Source organism: Xiphophorus hellerii, chromosome 5, assembly GCF_003331165.1.
Source record: "Xiphophorus hellerii strain 12219 chromosome 5, Xiphophorus_hellerii-4.1, whole genome shotgun sequence".
NCBI classification, from domain to species: domain Eukaryota; kingdom Metazoa; phylum Chordata; class Actinopteri; order Cyprinodontiformes; family Poeciliidae; genus Xiphophorus; species Xiphophorus hellerii.
In genome coordinates this window covers 10,320,813-10,340,804 of record NC_045676.1, presented here as the reverse complement: position 1 = coordinate 10,340,804, position 19,992 = coordinate 10,320,813, and the positions used below count along the sequence as shown (strand labels likewise).

At 38.0% G+C, this 19,992-nt stretch overlaps 1 protein-coding gene across 7 annotated transcripts in view; it reads left to right on the top strand.

Annotated features, from left to right (window-relative positions):
- Positions 1-19,233, top strand: part of LOC116719967 (BUB3-interacting and GLEBS motif-containing protein ZNF207-like) — a 34,960-nt gene extending 15,727 nt beyond the window's left edge. For 2 of the 7 annotated variants that reach the window (XM_032562849.1, XM_032562850.1), the window contains 3 exons: positions 2,590-2,690; positions 3,303-3,363; positions 4,094-6,291. In XM_032562849.1, coding sequence (XP_032418740.1) covers positions 2,590-2,690; positions 3,303-3,363; positions 4,094-4,365 — 434 coding nt within the window. In that variant the 3' untranslated portion in view covers positions 4,366-6,291. Of the gene's footprint in view, positions 1-2,589; positions 2,691-3,302; positions 3,364-4,093; positions 6,292-7,470; positions 7,658-8,055; positions 8,183-8,302; positions 8,442-8,719; positions 8,906-9,060; positions 9,137-9,241; positions 9,304-9,490; positions 9,631-9,816; positions 9,916-11,056; positions 11,303-11,699; positions 11,854-14,925 lie in introns of those variants that run through there. The other 5 variants (XM_032562852.1, XM_032562856.1, XM_032562851.1 and 2 more) reach the window with 4 other exon arrangements.
- The last annotated feature ends 759 nt before the right edge of the window (positions 19,234-19,992 follow it).

The following is a 19,992-nucleotide window of genomic DNA, read 5'->3' as shown; positions in this document are numbered from 1 at the left end:
AAAAAACTTGGAGCATCCCTAATTGTAATCCATAGGGGGGGCCAGAAAATCTTTGGGAACCACTGGCTTAATTACTCAAACATCACATTAGCTTAACATACAGTATCCTGGCTCATCTGGAAGTTAGCCAAAGTCTCAAGACACAAATAAGAAAAGGGGTAAAATATGAAACTTACACTAATTACCTATTTGAAGTCATTGAAAGGAGGAGGTCAGGTAACATTGACCTATGAAATATAAACTCCAACTTCCTGCTTCTGGAGCTGCTTGCTCAGTGAAAAACTAAATAGGCAAGCAATATTTTGTGCTCGTCTTCTTAAAAACAAGGGAACACAGCAGGAAATGTGGCCAAAAGGTGCAATACAATGAATGATGCAGCTAAATGTTGTTACACACAGAGCTGGACAGATTTATTGACAGTCTGTGATAAAAATGCCGTGTTATGAGACACTGTGTAAAAAGGGCTTAATTTAATCTGTCTTTGCAGCAGCATAATCTCACAATGATTTTTTTTTTAGGAAAGTCAAGCTTCAATTTGAGGACATTTATTCAGTGGGGGAAGAAAATCCCATTTTATAAAATAGCTGTTTTTAACAAAATATCCCTTTCCTCTTTTATTATTATTATTCCTGTTTTTTTCTTGGGTTGGGGCTAGAGAGACATTTCTGACCATTCCTGTTTGCACAATTTCAGGAGTCTCTCACTCCATGCCATCTTAGCTACTCCCCTGCAAACTTTTGATGCATCCAACCAATAGACCAGTGTTTACATTTGTAATAGTAGGAAAGACTTATTTCTGGTGTCCTCCCCAAATAACCAGTTGGCATATAAATGTTATCCAATACTTGTTATGGGACCTTGGGTCCCACTCTTTTCTGCGGTTCTCTGACAGAACCTTTTCTTTCCTTATTGTCCTGCTCACTTTGCTTGGCAGTAGAGCAACTTGACAAGACACATCCTCCAGTTACATTTATTTGAAAAGGACTGAATGTTTTAATTTTGCATGGTGTAATGGGGAATATGTGTATACATAGGGTTGTTACTTAAAGAATATTAATATTAATAATATGTGTGGCATCGTAGATGAAAAGAGAAAAATGTGACATCACTCAACAATTGATTCTTCTGCTCCATTTTGTGTTGACCTAATGCTTGTTCAGTAATGTGCAGAATTTCAAGGCAAGCAGAGGAGAAAAACTTACAAACGGAATAAGAATGTGCTTCTAAACACAGTTAAGGATAAATTATCCCAATTGCTTTTTCTTTCTTTTCTTTTCTTTGCAGTCTTTTCTGTTTACTGTAACTTTTCAGTGCTTGATTGGATCTTTTATGCGTGTTATAAATGGGTATGAAGGAAAGCAGCAGCTCTCTTTAACTCTGGCACTCTGCAGGAGTTGCGCCAGTGTGAATTTATTTTTTCTTCGTTTTTATTTTTCTACATAACGTTGCACTTTGCACTGGTGCAGTAAGAGAAAGCTTCTGTTTGTCAGGACACAGTACGCCTACATTCCCTAGTTAGCTGCCTTCATTCCATTCAATGTTGACATATCCATTAGACTAGAGGCCAAAGCTTTGCAAATTATTCAGTTAGTCATACTTTCTGTCAGTATGACTTTCTGAACTGGGAGACCCTAGAGTTGAGGTTGGCATTACAACGCCTACAGTTTTGTGAAAAAGGGCAAAATACTTGCTTTCACTTGATATTTTTATGTGTAGAGATACAAAGGAACATATGTGGTGTTCCCAACAATGTCTACAAATAAGGTTAATAAAATGTCAGCTTGAACAACAGATGACATTTGATGTGCAAGACCTTTAGATGGATGCAGACAAATTAAGTTTGCAAATCTTGATGGATAAAGTCAACTAAGTCATGGGGGAAAACTCAAGTTCACGCCAAGATTTGGTAGCTTGTAAAACCTGTTTTAGCCACAACAGTTATCACTTTCTGGACAAATTCTGGAGGATTTTTTTTTTCCTTTCAAGATTTAGTTCATTGAGGATTGCTGGCAAGGCCTCAAGTCACAGCCACCACAATATCTTATGAGGGAATACACTTTCTTCAAACAAGACATACGTATTTAGACTTTTCATTATTGTACATTAACCTTATGATTTAACATGCTAACTGATGGTTGTGGATTCTTGATATTGACTCAACTGCTTTTTTTGCTATTTCTATGAGCATTCCCCATCTTGATTTGGGTAACCCTATGTAACCAACAATTGCTTCTCTTAGATCTTTGTTGATGCATTTCCTCATTGCCATTGTGTTTCTATTCACCTGTAAACACCAAAGCAGCAAATTGTCAAAGCTCTGGCTCCTATAGAGGAGATCATACTGGTAATCATCAGTTAATCAAGTGCATTTTCTACTTTCCTTCCTAAATCCAATGTGAACAGTAAGGAAATTCTTAGGTTTTCTTTAATAGTTGTACTTTTCACTCCATCTGACTTAACATTATTCTTTAAGGTCATCTAAATACAAGATGTTGCTTTCATTTTGAGAAAAAGGAAAGGATATCCTTGAGCATTTCTAATTTTAGCAGAAGCCCTTTGACAGATTTGTGCCCTTCATCTTCACTGCAGGGTCTCTGGCGGTGTCGGTCACTGACATGACGGCTCCGGTGGTTGGATCGTCGGGAGGAGTGTACGCCCTTGTCTCGGCACATTTGGCCAATGTTGTAATGGTGAGCTTTTGTGTTTGTATGCATGGGTGTGTCTATGAAGATATCACTCATATTCCGTCTAATCCTGAGAGGAGCCTGTTTGAAACCCCAGCAGGTGCTTCTCCACCTCCAAATACCTTACATTCTTCACTGTCAGTTTTTCCCTGTTCTTCTAAGATCACACAAGTGTGCCGGTGTGTGCACATGCTTATGTGACAGAGTGTGAATAAAATCCCATCAATACACTCTCCTGTCCTTTATAGTAACTCCCACCCATCTAATATAGGTAATCAAACACACTTTTGTTGTTCCTCAAAGTGAACCTCTGTATCTTATTTTGCCCATCATGGATTCCAGCAGGTCCCTCTCATCATTTTCAAGGTGAGGATGGAGGTATTTGTCTTTATTCTCCATTCTGAAATCATATTATCTCTTACAGCAAGACCACAGAGGGTCAGAGTGTCTTGAACATTTTCATAATTGACCTGAATTAAAACAAGGGCCACATACTAATGTTGTTTTGATGCCATGATGTGTATTTGTGAGCATGTGTGTGAATTCCAGAAGTGCCATTGGCACTTTATGTGTTTTTTTCCCAATATTTGAATCCTCTCTTTCGTTCTGTTTTTCTAGAACTGGTCGGGAATGAAGTGTCAGTTTAAGTTATTCCGAATGGCCATGGCCCTGGTTTGCAGTAAGTTGGAAATAATCTGCCTCTCCTCCATCCTCACCTCTGATATGCTATTTTTTTTTTACCACAGTTGTTCTTCTTCTTTGTTCCTGAGACCCATGCCTGCATATTGATACTGAAGGCAATACTGAACTGTTTTAACTACTGAATGACTAAAATTGTGCTGTCTCTTCCAAACTTTATCATAATTTTTAAAACGCTATAAATCTTAGAAGATCAACTAAATGATCGGATTTCTTATGCAGTCTGGAAAAGCATGGAGAAGTACAGAATTTATTTCAGTATTTTCTGCGTCTGGTAATTGTAAAGTATGGAAAAATCTTTCTGTTTCCTGAAATTATTCCTTTTAAGTGTCATTTTTAGTCCTTCCTTCCCTTTGTCTTTCTTCTCTTCCCTATGTTCCTTCATTCCTTACTTGTTCTTTCTTTTCTGTTTTTGTGTCTACACTTCCTTGTGTTAACAAGGCCGGTATTTGAAACAAGGCATCAATGTACCACATCTATCCATCCATCCATCCGTCCATCCAATCTGACTGAGATTGAACTTTATGCAAGAATATGTTTGTCTGCCATCTTTCCATACTTAAAAGTGATTCCTAAAGATGTAAAAAGAGCCAGATTAATCACGGAGACTGCATCTTCCATCTGATATTAAGAGATATAGGGGTGACTCATTTAAAACATATTTTTTGTATTGTCACATGCTGACATCTTGTCTCTTTCTGTGTTCACAGTGAGCGTAGAGTTTGGTCGGGCTGTGTGGCTGCGGTTCTACCCTCCAGCTTTCCCTCCGTGCCCCAACCCCAGCTTTGTAGCTCACCTGGGGGGAGTCCTGGTGGGTCTCACCCTAGGCGTGGTGGTCCTGCAGAACTACGAGCAACGGCTTCAGGAGCAGTCGCTGTTTTGGATATTTTTCTGCGTTTACACCTTGTTTGTGCTCTGTGCTGTGTTCTGGAACATTTTTGCCTACAGCCAGCTCGATGTGCGAATACCCCCGGCACCATGAACCTGCTTCCAGGGGGCCAGCTGGCAGGATGTATTACCTCAGCATTCACGTTCAGAGTCTCACCTGTCGGTGATCTAAGACGTCCCACAGCCTACTAGTCTCACTAACCCTAACCTTATCATTCAAGCTGAACTCCTCCTGCGCTTTGTCTGTGTCTGATGGTGGCTTGTGGAACTCCATGATAAAACATCAGCAAAGAAGAAGCCTCGGATTTAACACTACAGCATTGCTTTTACCTCTTCTGCCTATTTCTTCTCAATCCAACGGTGCCTTCTCATGAAGATATCACCTGCTGAAAGTATTTCTGCACATCTGCCTCTTGGTTGGAGTTAAAGCGACAACACCTTACAGTGTTACACCATTTTTGAGTCATAACAGTTTCTCGTAATCCTCTTTAAGTGAAAAAAATATGTTTACTCTTACAGAACGTTGGTGTTTCTCTGTCCATACAAGCATCAGGTGCATCACATAGCACAACAGTTAGCTTTTCAATGAAAACAGATTCTTTAAGCTACACATCAGTCACCTTTACAGGTTAAGAATTTAAGTTTTGAAGAGGGTGAGTTACTGTTAAGTATTGCCTTCAGAATCAATATATAGGCATGGGCCGACTTGGTATAATAAGGATCTCAAACTACTACATTTTTCCAACATGCCATGGTTTCAGTTTGAAGTCCATGAGGCCCCCTACTACTAACCAATAGATATTATTTTTTTAAGAAACATTGTTTTCTTCTGTTTTTGCAAAAAATCTCCATCTTCACAGTTTGTGGGATTTCAGTTCAAACAGCTGCACTGGCTTTGCTGCGCCAGCAGTTGACAATAGTCTTGACATTAACTATGTTGAACTTTACAAGAAGAAAATCCTAAATATGGCTAAAACAGAGCTAAGCTAGTCAAATGACTAATAATCTCATAGTGATTAAAAAACTGGAATAAACAGAGATAAGCTGATACATTTATGTTTTAAATCTTTGTGTAAATGTCATGATATCAGTTTGCAGACTTCAAACTGTCTTACCAGGAGAAACACTTACTGGCCCATGCCTATAAAAACAACCGTGTCGAGCGCTTTTAAAAACTTCAGTCTTGTCTCCTTTCTGTGTACAGGGACTGTGTTTGTACTTATAAAAAACAAACAGAAGTGCCATTCTGACTTGAATCTTTCTGATGCCAAAACATTGCTGCAAGCACTGGCGAGAAGTGTGTCCCTAACGAGTGTTGCTAGGTTTTGTGACTAAGGAGTTTGTCAAATGTAAGAGAAAAACCTTTAGTGAAGAACATCCTCCTGATACAAATAAATGCAGTGAAATTCTTTATCTTTCCTAACAAAGTGCTTCATTTATAGTAATTGTTGCAAAAAGTATAAATAAAACACAAAAGATAACTTTATTCATTCATGGTTGAGCCTCAGTGAATCATTTTCTCGTTTGAACATACATCCTTGACCTCAAGTCATTCAAGTTTAGGTTGTTTCATTTTCAGTTCAGAAGCCAGCTGGACAAAAAAAAATAAAATCAATATTTGCCTGTTAGTTCTTGTCTCAACTTGATTGGTTAATTGATTGGAGCTGAAATAGGAGGAAATCATCACCCAAAGCTTGAGGTCTCTAACTGTACTGTATTTTAAGACTCATGTTACACGCTTTAATGACTATTAATCTAATGAAGTCCAGATGTTAGATTTTTTTATGTGGTGATACTGATATGTTGCGTAATTGTTTGGACATCATATATGTTCGATATATTCTGTATGTATCCTATTTAAATGAAGGTTAATGATGGCCTGGGATTGTACATAATAAGGGCTACTACACCAAACAGAGTGAGGAGTAAAACTGCAGATAGTATTTTGATGTTGTGCATATTTTGTAGATTTGATATGTGCATAAAAGGGGTCCAATAAAATGTTTTATACAAATCTAAATATGATTTTAGTGGTTTTTTTTAGACATTTGTTTACTGTTGCAGTTTTTCCTCTGTGTAATTATTTCAAACATTATTCAGTAGTTAAGTTAAACTTGTAGAAATGCTCTGGTGTTCTAGAAGGCTTTTGAAGTATGATGGGAGCTGAATCCAAGTTGTGCAAGAATGCAGATTTGTATGAAGAACAGCACACTGCAGATACTGTGCAGATGCTTAAAATGTATATTTTTAAAAAATTGCTCTGTTATGTATAAAAAGCAAGGGGAAAGCTAATTTTATCCACGAAAATCAAACTGCAGGAGTTGCTAAATTCAAATATGCATTTTGAATTGCAAATAATGCTGAAAGAACACATATCACTCAACCTCAACTTTGTAACAGTCAAAACTGTATATAAACTTATGCAAAAATACAATTCAAAGACATAAGATTGTCAAGGGACTGGGGAGGGGTGAAGACTTTTAAGATAAATGAAGAAGGTTATGACGCCATCCGGTGGTGAAAACGTAGCACTGCTTCGGCTACAGTGAAATGACCAACACTTCCTGTCATAATTACTTTAAATAAAACTTCACCCATTACAACCCCATTAAAGAAAGAGAGAAAAATCAAATAACATTTGTAAGTTATTTGATTTGTATAAATATATTTTTAAATATTTCTACACCAGCATCTGTAAACATTAAATTTAATTCCTTTATTCTCACTTCCCCCACTGTTATTGTTTGGGATTCTATGGAAAATATAGTTGATAGAGCTAACAATGAAACGTATTTTTGGTAAATTTCTAAGAGCTTTTCGATGGTTAACGTAACCAGAAAGCTTACAGAATAGACACAAAACAGAATTATAAATCTGAAACGCCTTTCTTGCATAGATATCTAACAAACTGATGCTTCTTTTCTTATATTTATATTTTTGACGCTAAGTAGAAAATGTTATTAGTTACATTTGCTTATTTTCATCACTTGGGTTTTGTATTCATATTCTTGTTGTAGATATTTCCCTTGGCATTTTATTTTACCACCCTGGGTTTACACAACACTAATAACCATAATTTTCTATGGATTTCTTAATATTAAAGTAAACTAAACGCCCCTTTTTAAACTGAGGGGCGTTTCCACAGACGTGATAAATCTTCGTTACGTCTGTGGGCGTCTCCTTTACTGACGTCAGTTTTACGTTTACGTGAGACCGCTGAGCACAACGCTTCCTACATCGGACCTCCATTTTTGTTCTTGTCACGGGATTACAGCATGCTCTTATCAAAGAGATAATAACATCGATTTCAGTGTTTTGTGACGTGCAGTTCAGTATTTCTACATAATGGGGCGAAAGAAGAAGAAGCAAATGAAGCCGTGGTGCTGGTATCCTTTTTTAAAGTGCGAAAAAAACGCTGCGGTACGCGGGCAGGCCACAGGCTACTTGTTAGCCTGACAAAGGAAGGCCTAAGGTAGCTTCTGTTAGCACTGTCAGCTAATGTTAGCGGGGCTAAAGGCTCAAAATCAGACAAAAGGTTGGATATATGATTAGAAAACCAAGCTTTGAGTGTTTCTACCTCATAAAATGTTGTTTTACTTCATCTTTCATTGCTAATTTTGAAACAAGCTAGCCACGGATTAACATCCCGTGTGTCTGAATCTTTATGTAATCTTGTTACCAAACAAGTGCTGCTGTTTCGCTCTCAAGTAACGTCATCGGTTTGTCTGTGAGTCTCAGTCGGTGATTAACAAAACACGGAAAACTCCTCAACTCTTACTTTAAGGTACTGTAATCGAGACTTTGACGATGAGAAAATTCTCATTCAGCATCAAAAGGCAAAACATTTTAAATGCCACATTTGCCACAAGAAGCTATATACCGGTCCCGGCTTGGCTATTCACTGCATGCAGGTACGAGTCTCTAATCGCAATTTCTTTGAATAAGTTGAACTGAATTGGAGGGGGCGGGTAGTCGAGTGAATGTTTGTACTTGCATGCCTTGCGGGCTCACTTGCTTTGCATGTATTTCAGGTACACAAAGAGACGATTGACAGTGTACCGAACGCAATTCCAGGAAGGACAGACATCGAGTTGGAAATCTATGGCATGGAGGGAATTCCAGAGAAAGACATGCAGGAGAGAAGACGAACATTAGAACAGAAATCACAAGGTACCTTTTGCTGTTACAGATCAGAAGTGGAATTTGAAGAAATTGATAGGTTTTTTGTTTTTTTTACACTTGTTTATAACAAGGAAAGGTAAACAAGTGCAGCATTTTTCCTTCTTGACTGTATGTTTACAGTTTGAAATCAGAGGTTTACATACATCGAATAAAAAAAAAAAAGTGCATGTATCTTTTCTTCTCACTGCCTGAACTTCTTTCACACAAAACTTCTTTTGTTTTAGGTTAATTAAAATTAATCGAAACTTTTCTTTTTCTGTTTTCAGAGAGTCAGAAGAAGAAGTCAAACAATCAGGATGACTCTGATGACGACGACGATGATGATGAGGCGGGACCGTCTGTCCAGCATGTAGCTGCTGTCCAGCCCCAGGCCGGGTACGTTGCACCAATGACCCAACCTGGAATGCCCCCTGTGGCTGGCGTACCTGGGATGCCTCCTGCAGGATATCAAGGCAAGGCAGAAACGATATTCTCTGTTAATTTCAAGTTTGCATCTATTAAATTTAACATGTTTTATGCTTTTGTCTTAAATCAGATGTTTAAAATCATGTGTTGAGTGATTACTTATGTTGAATTATTTTTAAAAGAAGTAAATCTTTTGTTTTAGGAATGCCTCCGATGATGCCAGGTGTTCCTCCCATGATGCACGGCATGCCTCCTGCCATGCCTGGAATGCCACCAGCGTGAGCAATAACTCTGTGCTTTTTTTTTTAGCTTTCTCTTTAACAGTTAGGTAAAGTAGTCTAGACAATAATTTAGTATATAAAGCTTATCCAACTTGTTTACAGCATGATGCAGATGGGAGGGATGATGCCTCCCATGATGCCAGGGATGCCTGGAATTCCTCCAGGTCAGTTGTGAAAGCGGTTTTATAAATACATGATGTAGCTTAAAGTTAAAATCTAGACCAGGGGTCTGCAACCTTTACAGCATAAAGAGTCATTTCTGCTCACAAACAGGCCAAGCCTTTTTTTCTGTAAGTTGTACTCCATCTTTATTTTGTTGTTGTTGTTGATGAAGTGATGTTTGTTATTTAGGAATCCCCCCTCACATGGCTCCAAGGCCGGGGATGCCCCACATCGCTCCGACCCCTGCAGCCGGACCAATACCCAGCCGACCTGCAGCACCAGTGGTGCAGCCTGCTGTCACAAAGCCCCTCTTCCCCAGCGCAGCGCAGGTTGGAATCCTTCAACTTCTGGGGTGGGGGGTTTAAAACACCTTTCCTCTATTATCCCCCATTGCTCACCTTTCTAACACCTTTTGATTCATGTTTAGCTCCCACCAAAGTTGTATTTGATTTCTGGTTAGCTTTTGTTGACCTGCTACGTGCCAATCCTGTGATTTCCTTCCCACCACGCTGCAGATGGGCTCTGGTGTTAACAGCAGCACTACAGGCGTTTCCTCTCCACCTGCAGACCATCAGTCTGCCTCCTCCCAGCCTCCCTTTTCTAACATGCCCCAAGTACGCTCACAGACTTTGACCAGGCCTGTGGCAGCTGCATGTTGCATAATCACGTTGCCTGCTGCGTGTCGAACGAGGCTGTTTACTAACAGCATTAGCTTGAAGGCAACTTTTAACACAAACTGTGACCTTTATCGCTGCATGTGCTTTAAATTAACATGGAAATGGCATAGACACTTGACAAGTTATAGCTTTAACAGCATGGGCTATTAAAATAAGCATTATTGTGCTTTTAAGTTAGTTGTTTTGTCACAGTACAAGATTCAGAACTCTCATTCACTTTTTTTATATTATGTTTACAGTTGATGTGAAGGGACAGAGCTCATTCTAAGCTAAATTTCTAGCACTGTTTAAATGAACTACTCTAAATGCAGGGTTTATTCCATTAGGTTGAATTATTAGTTATCTTAGAACTGATCGATACGGCTTAAAAACAGATTTCTGATAATAATTTACCTTTTTTTTGCATGCTTTTCTAAAAAAGAAATTATAAATGACTGAAAACATTTTCAAAAAGTGGAATTTATTGCAATCCTTTCTGTGAGTTGTATGGAGTATTAGCGCCAGGCTATGATAATTTCTTAAGAGTCTTAAAATTACAAGAGAAGACATTTTAGTAAGAAAAAAGTAGTTTTTCTTAATTTTATAGTTGGAATTTTCATAAAATAACTAGATCTTTCTAACATAACTTTATTCTGATAACATTAAGACTTTATTCTCATATTATTTCAAGTGTAATCTTGTAGCATTATGACTTAATTTTTGTTAAAACAAAATCAGCCTGACCCCTACATTTTCTCGTGGAATTGATCTGAACTCATTGTCAAGATAAACAGAACCTGTTAAACAAAATGCCGTTTTTGGCTCCACTTAAATCTCTCTGAACTACCGAAACCCAAGGAGTGCATTGGTGCAAAAAAATTTCTGATTTTTCCAAAAGTTAAATCTTCAAAAGCCAAAAATTTGTTACAATCGATTTATCGCCCAGCCCTAAGTTATCCAAAGGCTGGTGCTGAATCCAGAAAAAAACCCATCCTGTTCGTCTTTTAACATATTGAGTCATTTTGCATGGTAGACTGGTCAAGAAAGCATAATTTTAAAATAATTTCCCAGTAAAATGATTTGTGTTGTCTTGTTACAGGCCCAGCAGAACCCTTCAGTCGCTGCAGCGTCAAACTCACTCAGCACTGCCACGTCCTCTGAGCCTCCCAAAGCAACTTTCCCCGCCTACACCCAGCCCTCTGTCTCCTCTTCCACTTCTTCTTCTTCTAATCCCTCTAGCAGCACTGTGGCTAAACCCCCGGCCACAGTGACCAGTAAGCCTGCCACCCTCACCACCACGAGTGCAACTAGTAAGTTGATCCACCCTGATGAGGATATCTCACTGGTAAGTCGCTTCAGCTTTCCGTTTTGCTCTTTTTCACAGTAAGTAATGACTGGTTTATATAGTATGCTTAGTAATATTGACTAGTAGCTACGTTTGATCAGGATGAAAACGTCAATCAATTTGGCTTGGATGCATACTGACAGCATGTTTTTATTTATTTTTTTTATGTAAAAGCGGGCCTTTAGGTTGGGTGGTAGAACTGAGTAGTTTTCTTTTTGTGGTTATGTTGAAGGATGATTCTGAACTTGAATATCCTCAGTGTGAATTCAGGGCTCGCCAACATTGGTACCCAATTCCTCAACCTTTGTGTGAGTGTCTCTTTGAGCTGAGCTGAAAGAGGCGTGCCACGGTTCCTGCAGTCTGAATGTCTGTGTTGTGTGTTTTTCTCTGTAACCAGGAGGAGATGAAGGCTCAGTTGCCGCGTTACCAGCGTCTCATACCCAGGGCTGGTCAGGCCCACGCTGCTGCTGCCCCTCCGGTGGCAGCTGGCATAATGCCCCCTCAGCAGGGTTTGCCACCACAGCAGCCTGGCATGAGGCATCCCATGCATGGTAATTCAGAAATAAACCTTTATAAATGTTAAATTATCTTTTAGAAGTAAGCCTAAAAAAATTATAATTTAAAAATGGGTAGAATAACTGTGTTATAGTAGTAGAGTTAGGCAATACATGTATTTTATTGTTTGGTCTAATTTTTGGTTTTTGAAGAAAGTCAAGAAAGTTAATTTTTGGTAAGTCGGATAATTTATTTTTTTAAACCAGTGTATATCAGAGTGATTCAAACACAGCCAAAAGCTGCCATCTTGTTTGGCAAACATGTCTTACAGTTTGTAGTTATTTGGATTCAGATACATTTCATTACAAAATACAAGGGTCAGGCTAAGATTTTTTTTTTCTTATGATTATGGGAATAGTCATGTGTGTAGAATAAAGTTGTAATATTAGGAGAAAGGAGTGATAATTTCATGAAAACTACAAGAAAAATAAATTAAAATGAGGATGTTGAGTATCTTGTGAAGTTATGCTCTAGTATCAGTTTTATAAATAAGGAACTACTTATCTTTTAACACATCAGGTTACCAGTAGCAGGACGTTGAAATGATTGTGCAAACAGATGTCTATTTTGAAAGAGCCGCAGACTGATGTTGACTTATTTTAAGCTTGCTTTTTTCTCACTAAAACCTTTTTTTCTGGTACAATTGCACCTTTAATCTGCTGATATTGTAACTAGGGGTGGGATTCTATCGTATCATTGATAATTTATCTTGATAAATTATCAAAGGAATTATTATAAATTCCTATACTAAGATTTCTTAATATAGGAATTCTGATTTATCGTCGTCACGATAAATTCCAATTGATGTTTAAAACCCCCAAAACTGTCCATTTTGTCAGGGGTATTTTATTATTTCTTTTTCCACTGTTGAATGATTAAATGCAGTTTAGTGACACAAATCACACTTCATTTTGTGACTGGTGTCCTATTCATATTACAAAGAATGTTTTTCCAAGTGTAGTATTAGTTTTTGTGTTGCAATGACTGCTGTGTCATGCACTCCCAGCCATACAGTTACCTTAATCAATCAATCAATCAATCAAATTTTATTTGTATAGCACATTTCAGCAGCAAGACATTTCAAAGTGCTTTACATCATTACAAACACAGAATCACAATGCAATATAGAATCAATCAGTAAGTCAAGTTACATCAATAAATTTGTAATTGATTACATTTCAAATACAATTCTAAACAGGTGGGTTTTTAGTTGAGATTTAAAAGAAGTCAGTGTTTCAGCTGTTTTACAGTTTTCTGGAAGTTTGTTCCAAATTTGTGGTGCATAGATGCTGAAAGCTGCTTCTCCTCGTTTGGTTCTGGTTCTGGGGATCCAGAGCAGACCAGAACCGGAAGACCTGAGAGGTCTGGAAGGTTGATACCACAACAGCAGATCTTTAATGTATTGTGGTGCTAAGCCGTTCAGTGATTTATAAACTAACAACAGTATTTTAAAGTCTATTCTTTGAGCTACAGGGACCCAGTGGAGGGACTTTAAAATTGGTGTTATGTGATCTATCTTCCTGGTTTTAGTGAGAACGCGAGCAGCAGCGTTCTGGATCAGCTGCAGCTGTTTGATTGATTTGTTGGACAGACCTGTGAAGACGCTGTTGCAATAATCAATACGACTGAAGATGAACGCATGGATGAGTTTCTCTAGATCTGGCTGAGACATTAGTCCTTTAATCCTGGAAATGTTCTTCAGGTGATAGAAGGCCGACTTTGTAACTGTCTTTATGTGACTCTGGAGGTTCAGGTCAGAGTCCATCACTACTCCCAGGTTTCGGGCCTGATCGCTGGTTTTCAGTTGTAATAACTGAAGCTGTGCATTGACTCTAGATCGTTCCTCTTTAGGTCCAAAAATAATAACTTCAGTTTTGTTTCTGTTCAGCTGGAGAAAGTTTTGGCACATCCACACATTTATCTGTTCTAAGCATCTGTTCAGTGATTGGATGGGCTCTGAGTCACCTGGTGACATCGTAATGTAGAGCTGTGTGTCATCTGCATAGTTATGGTAGCTAATATTATTTCCTGTTATAACCTGAGCTAGTGGGAGCATATAAATATTGAATAAAAGGGGTCCTAGGATGGAACCTTGGGGTACCCCACATGTGACCTTTGACCTCTTTGATGAAAAGTTTTCAATTGAAACAAAGAAATCCCTGTTCTTTATGTAGGATTCAAACCAGTTAAGCACTGGACCGGAGAGTCCGACCCAACTCTCCAGTCGATTCAGTAATATGTCGTGGTCAACAGTGTCAAAAGCTGCACTGAGGTCCAACAGAACCAGCACTGTGGTTCTGCCACAGTCCGTATTTATATGGATGTCATTGAACACTTTTACGAGGGCGGTCTCTGTGCTGTGGTGAGCACGAAAACCAGACTGGAAGGAGTCAAAGAGGTTGGTTATAGTTAGGAAGCTAGTTAATTGTTTGCACACAGCTTTTTCAATAACTTTGCTGATGAATGGGAGGTTGGAGATCAGCCTGTAATTCTGCATTAGCGATTTGTCCAGATTGTTCTTTTTTATAAGTGGTTTGATTACTGCTGTTTTCAAAGCCTGGGGGAAAACGCCTGATGAGAGCGATGAGTTTACTATCTGGATCAGATCAGCAGCAATAACAGGCAGGACTTTCTTAAAGAAATACTTAAGGAGAAGTAATAAATAGATCTTGTCACTTTTACAGTTATCACACTATTACTACAGCATAATGTGATCAAACTTTTAAGTCCATACTGCCTACCCTGTAATTATGACTACCTTCTCATAATTAGAACATTTTCGTAGCCTGGCCTTAATGCTCACCTGTACAAATCACAGAAGGGATGATTGAAATACAAAACCACTTTTTGAAAATAATTTGTCATTTGTAGTTCAATTTTAGAAAAGGAAGTGAAAAAGAAAAATATCTTAATGTATGGGGAAAAAATCTGATATTTTATTCTTAAACCGTATTACCCTGTCTTACCTTTATGACTCAATATAAACTGTTAATCTCTGACTGAGTTAAACCTAAATAGCTACCACCTGTTGATTCTCTGAGGACTGAAGCTGTTGCTCTCCGTTGCAGGTCAGTACGGTGCTCCTCCTCAGGGCATGCCTGGCTACATGCCTGGAGGGATGCCTCCATATGGGCAAGGTCCTCCTATGGTCCCCCCTTACCAAGGAGGCCCTCCCATGGGTATGAGGCCGCCTGTCATGTCTCCAGCCGGACGCTACTGAAGAAGCAAAGCACCCACCACATTAGGTTTGAGGTTAATACCTTTCTCTCATCCTTGTGCTTTTTCAAACCTAGCTGCCAAGAGCAGTAAGCCTACAGTGGTGGCGAAGACAAACATGGTCTGTTTAAACAAACAAACAAACAAACAAACAAAAAAACAACAAACAAACGCATGGACATTTTATTGTAATATGTTTATTAGAAAACAGCCAAACACCATGAATATCTAACAGCTTTTTTGGTGTTACTTGATCACATGTGAGGATATTTTTTCCCATAGGTTTCACTCAGGTTCATAAAGGTGAAGTGTGTAAAAATGATTCGTATTTCTTTTGAAGCTGCTGGAGTTACATGAACATACCAACCCCTTACAAAGGCAAGTTTCTTTTTAGAACATTCGATTTTTATTTCTTCAGCAAATTAGCTGGGGCCCTCACAGCATGCACAGGTGCTGTTGGACATTCGTCCCCAACCGTGGTTGGTGAGGGTCTCATTGATTTAAGATGATTCCAACAAAGTAATGTTAAAAGTTCATGACTCATCAGTCTCTAGCTTTATTCTTTTTTTCAGGTTTGTTTTATTATTATTTCATGGTCATATGCCTACTTGTATGCATCCTTTGTAATGTTTTATCAATCTGTTGTAATAAAATCCATCTTGAAATCTAATGCTGGTTTGTCCTGACGTACGTGGAGGTGAGTCACCAAGGTTTGTACTGGTGTTGTATTTCTGCACATCTAATGGCTCTGCTGAACTGTAGGATCTTATCCAAGCAACAAAGTTTTCCATTTTTTCATCGTTTTATGTTTGCTTTTAATTTGGTTGTTTTCACCTCATCCACCTCCCATTGTTTTAAATAGGATGTTTACATACAGCATTGTCCAAAAGTGCTTTTTTTTTCATGTTTTGTGAATTTTTCTGCATTTTGTCACATTACGACATACTTCATCGAATTTAATAAGATGGACCAACACAAAGTAACACCTAATAGTAAAGTGGAAAGAAAGTTATACATAATTTTTCAGCTTTTTAAAAAAAAAAAAATTCTTTGGAAATGTCTTTTACATTTGGAGACTAACATTTTTGCCTTTTGTTGGAAATCTAGCTAAATGTCAAAGTGGATGAAGAGGATCTGAAAAGTTTTTTGAAAAGTTTCGCCACAGATCCTCTATTAGATTTGTCCAAATTTTGGATTATTTAAACATGGGTGCTATGCGTTGCTGCATAACACTGTAAGAAGATCCTGGGTTTGAATCTTGTCCAAGGGTTTTGTTGCATGGGGTTTGCACCTTATCCCATGGATTTCTGGGTTCTTATACGGCACTGTGTTTAAAACATGAATGTTCAGGTAACTGATTACTCGAAATTGCCCATAGGTATGAATTTGTGTGACTCTAACCAGAGTTTACCTCGACTTTTGTCATACAACTACAGAAACTGGTCACTGGGCCTTTTTTTTTTGTTTTTAACCCCATGTGACCACAGCACTTTGTTCATGTTTGCTGTGTAATCTCCCCAAAGCTTCGTTTTGACGATGCCTTTCGTCTTGCTGCTTTTAGAAAAGTCAGTTTCCAGGAGAAAACAACTAGTAATTCTCTTGAGAGATGATTTCCCACCAGAGCTTTGAATTGCTGCAGCTCCTCCTGAGTTACCCTGGGCCTCTTGGCTGCTTTTCTGATTAATGATTTTCCGCTTGCCCGACCTGTCAGCTTCTGAGGAAAGCCTCTCAGGTGATGGATTGCACAGAGATCTGGCAGATGTTAAAAGCTTGGGATGTTTCATAAACAGTCCGACTTTATCTTAGTTGATGAGTTAACATTCGTTAACAAACGTCTGAGACTTTCAGTGAATAGCTGGATTTTTATTGAGATTGAATTACCCAAAAGTGTAATCCAGTTACATTTTAGATTAACTTTTGAAAGTGATTGGTTGTACTAATACAATAGCATCTACAATAACTGAATAATTTTGATCAAGTTACAACATTTAATTTCCCTTTGGAATCAAAAGTATTTTTAAAATTTAAATTTAAACTGTATTTTGATTATCACAGTAAAGAAGACTAAAGATAATTGAGAAGACCATAGGCCCTATCCCCTTTTCTCTATAAATATGTGCTACTTTGTGTTGGTTCATTGCACAAGGGCTCAGATCCGGTCCTCCAGATCTACCTTCCTTGAATTTTTAGCTGCCTTTCTCCTCCAACACACCTGACTGTGTTGGAGATTTGATTTGATTCAGCTGTTTAAAAGCAGTGATTCATTTAAAAGTAGGCCTTGAGGATTGGACTTAGGCCCTTGGTTTATTGCCTAATATTTTAGTTAAAATACACTAAAATTTGTGGTAATGTGGAAAAGTTCAAGTAGTGTGAATACTTTTGGAAGGCTTTGTAAAATAGAGTTATGATTTAATGCACCCAGATCATTTGGACATGGAGCCCACCAAGGAGGCTGGGTAATTTGGTTCCAAATACAATACATGATCTAATGGAAAGTAGTTTAATTTTAATCTACTAACTGAATTTGCACACCAGCACTCAAGCATGCATGATTGCTACAGTGGTAGCAATATAAAACACACCCAACAATACAGTAGGTCTGAGTTAAAGTTCATTATAAAAATGTGGCATAGACTTTTAGAATACAAAAATGCTGTTTTAATGTTAATTCTATGTTCAGTTTTCATTAGTTCTGTGGTCCTTCATATATTCACTAGATGGCTTATTTGAATATCGTCAGCAAAAGTTGCTTCGGCAGAAGGTCAATTTCACAAGATTATCGCAGCAGATGATGTTAATAACTCAGAGATCACAATAAATGCCACCACACATCTATAGAAGCGTCTCCCAGACTGATCTTTGCCACAGTGCCTGTCTTTATTGTTGGGTGGTTTTGTGTTTCAGCGCCTTTCAGTGTCTCAAAGTCGCCCGCTGTGTGCCATTTTATCCTGTGTTAACATTATTCTACAGAAAACGGCGAAGAACAACTAAGGCAACAGGAACGCCAGTTTGAGTAATTCAATATTTTGAGGCATTTTAGTGTTGAGCACATTTTCCTCTGGCCAGATCACTTACTGCTTTGTATTTGTTTTTGTCTAGCCCATCCATATGAGCTTTTCAGCCTTAAAACCCAGTCAGCTGGCATGACAGGTCAGTTAAATCCTGTAAGTACCTGATGTTGATTATAGTGTGAGACGTTCCCATACAGCTAGATGCAAGGCTCTGTTTCATCAAAGTGATTTGTGATAATATAAAGACGTCAACATTTTTATTTGATGTATTAAAATCATGAAGAATGACACGGAAGTACACGCTTGCCCTCTGCTCTGATGACAACTGGCACGGTAAGTAGGAAGAACAGCTGGGTACTTACTGAAACTACAAAACAGCTTCTCTTAAATTCTCAAGTGGTGTCATAAGTTAATGGTTACGTGGCTTTCTATGCTTTACTGAAGTCATGCAAATTCCACAATCTCTTGCTGTAACAGGATTTATGTAAAGCCAAGTTGCCAAATGTTTTCTTGCATCAAAGTACATTTAGAAATTCCCCCCAATCCTCTGAGAACTGTACATTATTCAGGTTAAAGTCTAAAATGAAATGGAAAAAATGGATTTCTCCCTCTGTTACGTTTTGGAGTCTCTTGTATGACCTGTGCGTCCTGTTTTTTTATTATTATTACAATTGTCCTTTCTCTTGATTGCACGACAATGGCTTTATTGAAGAATAAGTTTGACATATAGTGGATAAAATAAAACTTTTTAGTGTTTAGATTAATATTCAATTTTTAATTTCATTTTAAGAAAATTGGCTTTCAGTACAACCAGTACTGCTGACGGAAATGAGAAGTGCTTCAATGCCGTGCCAAGACACCACTAGACAAAGATCGTTGTTTTATTAATATATTTGAGGATGATGAGGTCATAAGTTCAACATTTTTCATTTATTTTCTTCAGTGTTCATCTGTTTTTCTTTATTGTGTTTTTTTTTTCTTTGTAAATATATTTTCCCTACATGTATAAACTATCTTCTTGTCTGTTAAAATAGAATTTCATTCTGTCCTGTATAGATCAGTTCTCTTTTTGGAACTACCTGTGGTGTTTAAATGAAATGTGACATAATTGTGTAGTATTATGATGCTCAATAAATGAAAATACTTGCATTGCTTTCCTGCCATTTGTCATTCTTAATTTACAGGAATGCAGCTGAGAGCGAAAATCCACTGGGATTCCCGTCATAGTTTCACGCTTGGCCTTTATACAAACTAGTGCACCACCTAGCGGCCAGCGGAGATTTTACAGTGTTAGAAGAAATTTGGTGCTCAACACCTAAGAGCTTTATTACATAAATAACTGAGGCATAGAAGGACAACTCTTGAAATACAAAACAAATCTAAAAGCATGTTAATCAAATAAATAAGGTGTGCTGAAGCAGGGAGATGTATAAAACAATTCAGAGGAGTATGGATTGATTAGGGGAAAAAAACTAGATTGTAGTACTAATTGTTTTTTTTTGCTATCCATGGATGGACATAAATGTGTGCATTCATAGGTAGTGTTAAATATAAAATGCTTGATCTATTTTATTTTAAGGATAAAAGGATCGTCACTGCTCCACGTTTTCCTTTGTGACAAATGAACCTCGCTGTGGTTCACTGTCCTTAGAAATGGCTCTGCAGCCGTTTCCAGGAAGATGGAGGTCTGTGACTTTTCTTTCTCACCTGTTCTGAAATTTTCGATCAGGACATGTTTCATTTCTCAGGTCTTTTAGGCTATTTCAGACAGCTTCTGCTTAAGTAACTCCTTTATTCTAGTAGCCTGGGAGTATTTATAGCTGGGTGTTGTCACAGTTAATTCAACATTTTAAAAGTAGGCAAGTCACTTGGTTCAAAATGTTAGATGACTCTTTATTAACAGCAAAT